The sequence below is a fragment of the Octodon degus genome, unplaced genomic scaffold (assembly GCF_000260255.1).
Source record: "Octodon degus isolate 3935 unplaced genomic scaffold, OctDeg1.0 scaffold00095, whole genome shotgun sequence".
NCBI lineage: Eukaryota > Metazoa > Chordata > Mammalia > Rodentia > Octodontidae > Octodon > Octodon degus.
The window spans coordinates 1,028,772-1,040,387 of record NW_004524671.1 but is presented as its reverse complement, the minus strand read 5'-3'; the positions used below and the strand labels follow the sequence as shown (position 1 = coordinate 1,040,387).

The window sequence follows — 11,616 nt, the reverse complement described above, 5'->3', positions numbered from 1 at the left end:
TGGTTGTTTGATTGACATCTTTGCCTTCACTGTAGTTGCTCAGGCAGACATAGGCATGGAAAATAGGTTAAAGTAAAAAGTTTAAGCCTTAACTTCTACCTTCAAAAAATTGATAAAAAATTAGTAGTACAATCAACTTAGCAAATTCCTTTCTTATTTTTTATATTTTGGTTACTTACTTGGTACAACATACAGTACTGGAGATTGAACCCAGGTCTTTGCCCTTGCCAGGCACTTAGAATGCTGAGCTACCTCCCCAGCCCAATCTTAGCAAATTCTTACGGAGGTTTTATTTGATTGTCTTTGTCCTGTCAGGCTCTATGTCAGAAATTTATAGCCTGCTTAGGAAAGAGTATATACATATAAGGTTGAGATAGATAGATAGATAGATAGATAGATAGATAGATAGATAGATAGATGGATGGATGGATGGATGGATGGATGGATGGATAGATAGATAGATAGAATAATACATACCCATCCATATCTCCAGAGTTAATACATATTTTATATACTATGTGAGCTCTCTGTTATTCAGCCCCTCACCGTTTCTCCCCTTTATGTTTTACTGCAGGGGCAGCTAACTTCAGCTGGGTGGCCTGCAGGGCCTGTTGCTCATCCATTCTCTCCTTTCTCTTCATTACTCCTCCTAAGGAGGGTTTAATTCTTTTTTTATTTTTATTTTATTTATTTATTTTGCTGAACTGGGGATTGAACTCAGGCCCTTGCACTTGCGCTTGCCAAGGAAGTGCTTATTCCACTGAGCCATCTCCCCAGCCCCTGAAGGTTTAACTCTTTCTTGACAGGTTTTGACAGGAAGCTTTTTTTTTTTTTTTTTTTGGTGGAACTCAGGCTCTTGCGCTTACCTGGCAAGCACTTATTCTACTGAGCCCTCTAGGCCTTCATCCTATTATTTCTCCTGCCCATCTATGTGTCCCCTTTGCCTACACCTCCACCACTGGCGCAGACCTAGGCAATGCCCCAGGACCAGGTGGTTCAGACAAGAAAAACAAAAGACCCCAAGCCTACCTGGGAAAATTCCCTACCTAGGAATTTCCCTACCTGGGAAAATCAAGACACAGACATACTAGAGCTCTCTGCATTTACTTCTTCGGGAGCTCATCCCAAGTTCATGCATATGCACTGCATTTTATACATACAATAGTATGAATAACAGAGGGAATCATGAGAAAAGACATGCATGCTAGGCTCCCTGCCCTGTCAGTCCTGCTCCCCTGTAGGCCCCGACCCCCTACCTTGGTCATGGGAGACACCTTACACCAGGCAAGGCATTAAAATCCTACATCCCCAGCCCTCCTGCCCTTACCCTTCCCCAGTGCAACTTGGCTCACTCCCAGCATGCTCTCACTTTGGTAAACATGCCCGTTTCCTTGCCATGGTGTGAGCTGTGTCCAATTCTCTTTGTCACAATAAGAACCTGGGAACGCATCCATAGATCTTATCACCCCTGGTAACAGCATGGGGAATTCAGAGACAAAGTCAAAGCTATAGCTGGAAGGAGCTTGCCATGTAATTAATAGAAAAGGAAGATGGAACAGATCAGTACAATACAGATGAGGAGTGATGAGGCACAGAGAAGTGATGATGGAGCCAAATGTCTTTGAGGGTGGAAGGTTGGGAGAAAATGAGAGGGATAAAAATAGTTCTTGTTATTCCCAGAAGGAATGACCTGTAAGAGAATTTATAATGAGTAACAGCCAAGGCAAAGACAGGAAAGACATTCCAGATAAAAAGAAGACGTTCCCAATGAGATCCTGTCTTTGTCAGCCCTTGACCCTGGATCATGTGTGTTGAACTGGGTTCTCCAAGAAGTAGATACCAAGACAGAATTAAGACACAAAGAATTTACTACCAATGAGATAAACAAGGTGCTAGAAGCAGGAGGGAGCTGGGAGAGCCAGCAGAGCACAATGTAAGTCTGACTGCAGGAAGAAGAGAGGGCTAGGAAAGAAGAAACCTAGACCACTGTTAGACCCTGGGAGACATCAGCAGGATGGACATGAGTCCTGGACACAGTTGCTTGACACAGGGCTCCCCATCTCCCTGGACTGTCTGCCTTGGCACCTCTGCCATGCTCTCCCCATGAGGGAAACAGCCAGGGAAAGGGGTCCCTGGTGTGAGGCTGGTAGTAGACTCATGCACGGTGGCTCTGGGATTTTGTCAGTTATGTTCATCGTAGCTTGAAATCTGAGAGGAGCATATACAAGGCTGTCATACTGTATTTTTTAAAGGTATTATTATTTTCCCATTTAATTATACATTATATGTTAAAGCACAATAAAATATGATTTACTGATTCAAACATTAAATTGGTTTGTTTAATTATATGGTATGTGTTGGCCTATGATTTTGAAATTGGAAATAACTCCAAAAACCTCTTGCTATGGTAATCGGCTAGGGCTGCCACAGTAATCCACCCCTTATTTGGAGGCTTTCACACTTAAAAATTTGTTTCTCACAGCTCCAATGATGGGAAGTTCAAGATCAGGATGCCAGCAGAGCTGTTTTCTCCTGAAGCCTCTCTCATTGGCTGGCAGGGTGCTGTCTTCCTGTGTCCTCTCTCGACCTGCATCTGTGCCTGTGCATGCTGGTGTCTGTCTGTCCATCTTCTCCCAGCGGGACCAGTCCTCCTGGACCAGAGCCTCCTTATGCCCTCCTCTAGCCTCAGTTATCTTTGCAAAGTCCTATGTTCAAGTAAGATCGCCTCAGGAGCAGAACCTCAACACCACAGTTTTGGAAGGGTATAACTCATCAGAATTTAGGGATTCTCTGAGCTTTCAAGTGCCCTCATGGCACTCCTCCCCCAAAACACCAGGGAGTAAGAAGCTGCGACAGAGAAGACCAAGTCAATGTGCATCGTTCTAGAAGAGAAGGAAAAGAAATCTTAGCTTATTTGTTTGCTCTGCCCTTTAATCCTCATTAGCAAAGATTCTGTATTTATCAGAAATAATTAAATAATACATCATTTAATTCTCCTCTTGTACTAAGAGACATTGGTACAACCGTACTCCATATGGCCAGAATATTTAGCATTCTAATTCCTGTCCTTGACTAATATGGTCATTTTGAATATTACAATTTTCCTCTATTTTTAGAGGAAATCAAATATTGCATAATAAACTATGCTGCAAGCAAAACTATGTTATGCTCCTCAGCAATTATAAGTAACCAGATCAACTCTAATCAAATTGGAGGAAGATTTAGACTCTACTGAATCCATCAGCTGTGATATAAGGTAAACAGAAGGAAAAGATACCCTCCACCAAAGATGTAGATCATTGATATTTCTGCACATATCTCCTCTGAATAGATATAGTGATGGAAAGCATCCCCCCATTCAAGCAGTTGGGCCCAAGGTAGACCCAAAGTTGGCCTAAACCCACAGTATGAAGAAAAGGCTATAGTTCCCAAATTCTCCCAGCAATAGGACTCATAAAACCCATCTGTAGTTCTACTACCTGACATATACTACAGACCTATTGAGTTCTTATAAGAACTCAATTTCCATGGCTGGTGAGATAGCTCAGTGGACTAAGTGCCTGCTTAGACAAGTGCAGGGACTGGGGTTCAATTGCCTTTTTCAGGCTGTCTGGTTTAAGTTTCTCCTACAGTCCAGGAAACCATCACTACAGTTTTAGATCTAGAAGCCCAGCTTTTCTAAACATTTCAATGTCATCAAATTTAGGAAAACCAATACTTGTATGTTTCTCTCAATCCAATACTTCCTAATAAACTTTTTTTTGGTATTTTGTTCAATAGATATTACATGTCTTCTGTTGCTGTTACTCACTTTCAAAGTATGGGAAAGCATAGATTGGTCCTGAATCACTGTAACAAGGTAATCTCAGGGCTGGGAGATAGCTCAGTAGAATAAGCACTTGCCTGGCAAGCGTAAGGTCCTGAGTTCAATCCCCAGTGCCAAAAAAAAAAAGTAATCTCCACTTGTCCTGGGCTGTGTTCATAGATTCACCAATACTAAAACATACCTTGAGCTAAAGAAAAGCATCAGTCAATGTTTACTGGGAGAGAAGAAAAGAAAAATCAGTAGGTGATGATCTTTAAAGTCAAGGTTCTTACTCTTCATTTTCAAGCTTGGCATAGAAGAAGAAAAAGCTTAGAGCTAGGAATCAGTAGGCTGAGATGCTGGTGCTCCACATTCCAGTAACCACCACTTGCCCACCAGCACTTGCAACTTTCTTACCTTTCCAGGGTGAGTAATGACACTTTCTTGCACTGTGACAGCATCATTTCAGAGTCAGCTAGGCAATGGGTGTAGGGAAGTAACTGACTAGTTAGTGACAATGCAGCACCATCATGACATTCTGTAGATTTATGTATTGTTTACTACTCTAAGTGCAATTTTGTTTTAATTATGTTGAAGTAAGCATTATGTTTTCATTGCAAATTGTAAGCATTGTGACATCCAAAAGTCTGGAGGAACTCATGCAAAATCTTGGGACAAACAACAAGTGCAGCCTCCTTGCTGTTCTGGACCTCAAGGCCGACTTAGGAGCAAGCTGACATCACAGATGACATAAGTTTTTCTTCACCACAACACTCTTACTTCTTCCCTTCCTGTTTCAATCATAAGTGTCCTATAGAGGGATATCCATCCTTCTCAATGTTTCAATTACATGAGGCATTCAGCAAACACTGCTGAACAGTTTTCAACTAAGTAAAACTTCCCTGCGGTCTAGTCCTTCTTATGCATTAGTATAACATGCATTTTTTTTCTTTCCTTCATTTTTATCTTGGGATCCTCATAATTTCTTTCAATATTTGAGTGATTTCACTTCTCTGATTGGAGTCAGGTTACTGAGGTCACAAAATGTATCTTCCTCTCTCTGTATTGTCTCCTTGGTCTTTAATGCAATAGATGCTCATAAGTAGTGGTTGATTGGTTGGAAATTCAGTGAAGCAACTGACAATTTTATTTTCTTAAAAGAGCAAATTGGCTGTGCCATGAGCCAAGAGGCCATCTCCTCAATGTTTCAGCACCTGAATAAACTCTCATATTGTGAGAAACATGGATTTTAACCAATATGTCCACATAGGAAAGTCAAATGATTTTTAATTCTAAATTCTCTTTTGCATATTTTATACTATTTTATTACTTTCTTGTTTGCCTGAAGATTATCTTTATTTTAGTAGCGTTGCAGGCAGCCGAGTTAGATAGAAATATTATAGGCAGTCCGACAGGGCCAGGCTCTTGAAGGAGATACCACAGAAGACAAGATATCTTGCAACTCTGGGAGGGATGGATGCTCCTGCTGTGGGTCAGATCTAAAGGCCAAAGATCAAACAAATGCTGACCTCCTTGAAGATTGGCATGTGAGATTGATCATCACCCTGAGGGAGCCAGAAGAATCATTAATCCGACTACTACTGGATGGCTACCTGATAAAGTCCTGTTCTGCATTCATGCCCACTTGCTACGTGAGTCGCTTTACCATTTGGTCCTGGACTTAATCAATTTTACCTGAGAAATGGTGTTTGTAATACCACTGGGTGACCATAGTTTTGTCCCACCCCACATCCACCTAAGCGAGTTCCCATGTTCTCCACCACCTTATACCCACTTCACAGCATGGTTTAACTCTATAAAAGTCCCCGGAAGAGACAGCTTCCAGGGACAACTCACTCGGGCCCCCCACCTGTCCCTCTCTCGGACAAGAGCTTTCTTTTCCTCAATAAATATATTCTGTTCATAACCTCTGTTTGCCCCTAAAATTTATTATTTGGTTTTAGAGAACATGAACTCGTTCAGGTCAGGTCAGGATGTCATTTTTCCCTATGTCATTTGGAGGTTCCCTGTATCGTTTGGAGGTCACCCACCCAAAATCAGATTTTCTCCCTGTATCAGTAGGGGAAAGAATAGCAGAAGACTTTGTAAGAGACACCTTTGGAAAAAGAGGATGTCTAGTTTAGAAGATTGGGGGAAAAAAGTATTCACAAAATGAGATAAACCAGCATTCTCAGTGCAAGAAAACGACAGTGACTAAAAAGGTCTTTCTGCCTGCATGAGCACTGGCCCTGTCCCCACCTCCGGTGCTGGGTAACATGGAGATATAATTTATGATGGGTTGACAAACAAAGTGGTCAGTGGTTCAGCACAAACCAAACATGAGCAGACACATTTCTAAACCCAACCGTCATGCTGCTTACACAATCTGTTGATCCATTGAACAAATATATGTTGAAAGATTAAGCAGGAGTTGACTGCCATTCAGGAAGATAAATGTAGAGTAGACTCATTTTCCGCCTGACTTAATGCTTAAGGATTTGTATTAGAGGATGTTGGGGAGGGGCTGTTTGAGGGGGATGGGAAGAAGGGAAATTCCAGTCACCCAGGTCTTTAGAATGAGATTATCTTGCAAAGACCTCACACAGAGGCCTTTACCAGCCATCTTTCAGACTCTGGCCTGTGGCCTTTTCCCCCTCTATAATTCAGGAGGGGGGAATCCAAGGAAATAAACGAATGCTCCAGGAGCTCTTGCTGGGCTATTCAGGTCTCGCTGATGGAACAATAGGAGACAGAATGCTTTAAGCAGTACAGTTTTGAGATTTCAACAGGGGAATAGAGTCGGCCTGTCAAAAAGGTACATTGTTATCCGGCTGTCTCAGAAAAGGTCTGAGAGCCATTAAGCAGGAGAGAGCAGAAAGCCTGAAGCGGGAACGCAGTGTTCCCGCTGGCAGGGCCTGTGCCACCCCAGGCAGAGAGCAGGGCCAGCCTTGATTCCACTCAGACTTGATGACATCTTCCTGGGGGCAGAAGGAGGCTGGGCTTCTGCAGTTGCATTTGTCTCGCTTTGCTAGGCTGCAAAAGACAGTCTTTCACTGCTGTTGATCCTGTTATAAGTGTCCAGGCTTCACAAGAGAGTTTTGTTAGGAAAGAGGAGCCAGGAGAAAAACAAGAAGAAGGAGAGAAGAAAGGGGAGCTGTGAAAGGAGAGCAGAGAAGGACAGAAGAGAGAAGGAAGAAAAGAAGGAGGGAAAGAGGGAAGGGAAAAAGGAAGGGAAGGCAGGGGCATTTGTACATCATAAATTGAATCTCCTTGATTTCTAACCCTGGAAGGTGGGCTAGGGAGATAGCTCAGCAGTCTAAGAGCCTGCCTGGCAAGTGTAAGGACCCAGGTTCGATCCCTAATACTGCATGCCATGCAGTCCCCAGAACCCTGGGTGATCTGTGCTGGCCCTGAAACTAGGCATAGTAGTGATATAGGGGAAAAATGATCTCAGTGTATGACCTCCAAATGATATAGGAGGGAAAAATGAAACTCCTGACCTGAAAGGTACCTGGGACAAGTTCGTGTTCTTCAAAACTGAAGAATGAATTTTAGGAACGAACAGAGGTTATGAGCAGAATATATTTACTAGGGGAAAGAAAGTTTCTATCCGAGAGAAGGACAGAAGGGAGGCCCTGAGCAGGTTATCCCTGGGAAGCTGTCTCTTTTAGGGACTTTTATAGAGGAAAACCAGGTGGTGAGGTGGGTCTAAGGTGGTGGAAAACCTGGGAACTCACTTAGGTAAGCATGAGATGGGACAAAACTGTGGTCAGCCAATGAGATTACAAGCATCACTGCTCAGGTAAAATTGATTAAATCCCAGACCAAATGAGTCATGTAGCAAGCAGGCATGAAGATGGGACAGGGTCTCTTCCTGTTGGGGGCTGAGTTAGTGACTAATGTGGGCTCTTTCAAGGTAATTGATACCTATTTAGAATATCAATCCCTAATGCTCATCCTTAGGGATGTATGTGGCTACATTTGTTTACTCTTTTGTCTTGAAATCTGCCCTCAGCAGGGAGTGTCTGTCTCTTCCAAAGTTGTAAAGTCACCTTGTCCTTCATATTGTCTCTTTGAGGGCCTGGCCCTGCCTGACTGCAAATAATATTTCTATCTAATTCATCTGTCTACAACTTTAGCACATGCCTGTGATCCTAGCACTGGAGAGGCTGAGATGAGAGGATCATAATGAGTCCAAGCTACATAGTGAGATCCTGTACCGAATAAATAAAGAAAAGATTTTTAAAAAATAAATAAACCCTAAACCATGGAACATGGCTGTAGTACAATGACACAGCCATGCACCTCCCTTGGGTAGCAAGCTATGGGCAATTTTCAGAGACATCTGACAACCCTGGCCTGGTCAGAAATGCACTCAAAAGGAAAACCACTAAGCACTTCAGAAAGGATCTTGACCCACTGTAATGTAGGTACCAATAAACATACTGGAAAGCAATTCACTACGATCCAACATGTGTGGAGCTCTCACAAGAACCAAGGCACCAGAGCTCAACCCTCAAAAGTTTAAGAAAGGCATGTCCTCGCCCTTCCAAAGCAGACACCAGCAGAGACAGTGGAGACCTGTGTGGGGTGGAGCCTAAGGAGAGCTCCATTTCCTTGTGTATGGAAGAGTTAAGTTGAACCTTCCAAATCGGGAAGCCTTTATGGCAGACGCTAGGTCTGAGCATGGCTGTGGAGAAGTACTGGGAGGTACACATGGGAAGTTTCACAGTTGGTAGACCCAAAGGCCAAAGAAGAAACAGCACCCCACAGAGGCTGAGAACATCTTTGTTTGCCAGACAAAATGATGAGTTTAGAAACCAAGTGGGTGCTAGGAAAATAACTGATGAAAGGTTTTTAAGTGGTTTTCATCTAGTTATAGAAGCCCTCATCTTTCATTTCTAAATAGACCTAGTTTAAGGCAAAAAATTGCTAAAATAGAAATGGGTGTACACAATGCTGTAAGTCAGACTTCTTTCAGTTCTGGTTCGTTTTTACTTTTAATTTCATTTCTTATGAAATACCTTACCCAAAATCATCACAGGCTTCCAAGTCCAAAAGGTGAATAACCAATATCCTATTGCTTTAATTTATTATTTTTTCCACTAAATTTTTTTTTGCAATTTTAAATGATGCCACACAATGGGTGAGTGTAGGCCATTCATTATGACATGCCAGTTTTCTCCTCAGCATCCCTGTTACTAGCTTTATCTTTCATGACCACTTGACTTCCAAGTAAAACCAACTCCGTAATAACTGAGTTGACAAGCTTTAAGTTGTGAAGCTGTGAGTCTGCAGTTCATTTCATTCATTTCTTTGTCCTCACCAAATATCATTGACTTTGAATTATTTAATTTTAAGCATTAAGTCTTTCCTCTTCTTGGGCAGCTAGAACTTGACAAGCCAAAATGTTAACTAGAAAGGTAGAAAGAAGAAACAGTGAATGCACTGGGGTATGTGGAAGCTTTTCTTCCTATGGCCCTTTTCTACTCTGTCTACAGCACTGTATAAGACATTACTCTTCTGAGAGTGGCTTCCCTCCTAGGGCAAGCTACCTCATTGGAGAAGCTGAACTGTGGGAACCTTGAACAATGGAAATGAGGAAGCACCCTCAGGCAAATTAATAAAGCTTCTTGCGTGTTTTCTTCCTCTCCCCTGGAGCACACAACAGCAGGGAGAGTAGGCTGCCCACTCACCGGATCCAGTTACCTCTGGTCCAAGTGAGCAGCTCTGTCATTAAGCAAACCTGTGCAGCTAAGTATGTAGTAGCAACACATGAAGATCTTTCTTAGAGCAGCCACTGCGGTGGCAGGCAAACGACCTGCACTTCTGGCGGGGTGCAAGGTCCGGCTAGGGCGGTGGAGGGAGAGAGAAAATACTGACCTTGCTAGCTCTAGGAAATGAGACTTTAGTTTAGAAAACAATAGACTGTCTGACGAATACATTCAGCTTTTCTTCATGAGGCTAACAAAACGTAAAGAGAGAATTTCTCAAGGCTCAAGCCAAGGAAAAGCCTATGAGAATAAGAGCAAGCGTAAAACAGTCCGACAACTACAGAAATGGGGAGTGACCATTCTCTTCGACTCGGGTTTGAGCAGGCTGAGAAGCTTGGATGAGAAACCCTACAAATGTGCCGAATGTGAAAAGAGTTTCAGTCAGAATTCCACTCTTTTTCAACACCAGAAGATCCATACTGGAAAGAAATCCCATAAATGTGCTGATTGTGGAAAAAGTTTCTTCCAGAGCTCTAATCTCATTCAGCATCGTCGCATCCATACTGGGGAAAAGCCCTATAAATGTGATGAGTGCGGAGAGAGATTTAAACAGAGTTCAAATCTCATTCAGCACCAGAGAATCCATACTGGAGAAAAGCCCTACCAGTGTGATGAGTGTGGCCGATGTTTCAGCCAGAGCTCCCACCTTATTCAGCATCAGAGAACCCACACTGGGGAGAAGCCCTATGAGTGCTGTGAGCATGGCAAGTGCTTCAGCCAAAGCTCTCATCTGAGGCAGCATGTGAAGGTGCACAAGGAAGAGAAGCCCCAGAAATGCCGGGGCAAAACCATCAGGGCAAAACCTCATCTAGTGACTTCCTGGAAAGCTGGGGCAGGAAGGAAGTCATCGGCTGGTCTCCGCCAAGGAAAGGACACAGCTTCGGGCATTTTAAAAAAAAAGATCTTTCTTAGTAGAAAAGCACAAAGGAAGTAAATAGATGACTCGTGTACTGTAGTCTGATAGGCATTGCAAGACCTCCTCTGCCTCTACTCATTACACCAGTTCGCTAGAACCTGCACACAGGTGCCCGGTGACATGTGCTCTTTCTTGGCTGTAGACCACAGCTGAACAAACTGCTCTGGAGTGGAAAGGGTCAGCACAATGTAAACAGAAGTCAGCACTGACCTGCAGAGTCATCTCTAGACATAATAAATGCCGTCTTCATGCCCCTTCTCACTTTTGCTGATTCGGGTGTTCTTCGGCGAACACCCGAAGGGCTCAGCCTAGGGCAATATTTCAAGTCCAGGAGACCATTGTGTTTGGAGCAGATTTCCTAACTGCACTTTTAATTTTGGCAAAATAGCTTCTAGCTTCTTCTGAAAATGTTCATCACACATACGCCGGTTCCTCACCAAGAAAGAATAAGACACTTTTCAGAACACTCTATTAGCTTTGGCGACTATTAGTTGTACTATTCTGGAAGAATTTCTACTAGTTTTAGGAGATGAAAACAGTACTTTTTTAAGGTCCAGAATGAAACCTGTGGAAGAATCAGTAAAGTTTCATTCCCTTAAAATTCTCCAGTGACAATTTAGTCCTCCTGGATTCATTTATTGAGGCATATCCAGGCCAGCTCTACCTCTTGCCAAAGCAACCCTGGCCCTCATCCACCGTTCTCCCTTCCCTGAACAGCCATGATTCAGTCAGGAGAAACTATATGGGGCCGTGGCCATGCTGGATAAGAAAATTCAGAAGAAACCATACTTCATGTAGAAGTTTCTGGAATGCAGAGCTCCCTCATCAAGTTTTCCACCCATTCAAAAGCAAAAGATCCGTGTGTCCCTCCTGGATGTAAAAGTTAGACTGCACTGCCACAAGAAAGTGTTTTGTGATACTTCTAGGCTTAGAAACAATGTCATATGTGCATAACATAAGAAATAATTATATGTTTGCCTCCCAGATCAAACACCAATATCAAGAACAGGATTCTTGCAGTCACTCATTCCTAAACTTCAGGATTTGCCCATGTGAGATCGCCTCCCTCAGAAATTTCTCGCATCTGCCCAGCCCTGTGCTCCCATAGCACACTGTGCTCC

General features: G+C 43.0%; 1 protein-coding gene across 1 annotated transcript; it reads left to right on the top strand.

Annotated features, from left to right (window-relative positions):
- The first annotated feature begins 9,658 nt into the window (after positions 1-9,658).
- Positions 9,659-10,513, top strand: LOC101567792 (zinc finger protein 22-like). Its single transcript, XM_004638128.2, has one exon. It carries the CDS (start codon positions 9,764-9,766, stop codon positions 10,511-10,513), a length of 750 nt encoding a protein of 249 aa, XP_004638185.1. The 5' UTR covers positions 9,659-9,763.
- The last annotated feature ends 1,103 nt before the right edge of the window (positions 10,514-11,616 follow it).

Bases quoted from the DNA above. Each gene is read 5' to 3' on its own strand.
- LOC101567792 (XM_004638128.2), top strand. From the start codon at position 9,764: ATGAGGCTAACAAAACGTAAAGAGAGAATTTCTCAAGGCTCAAGCCAA.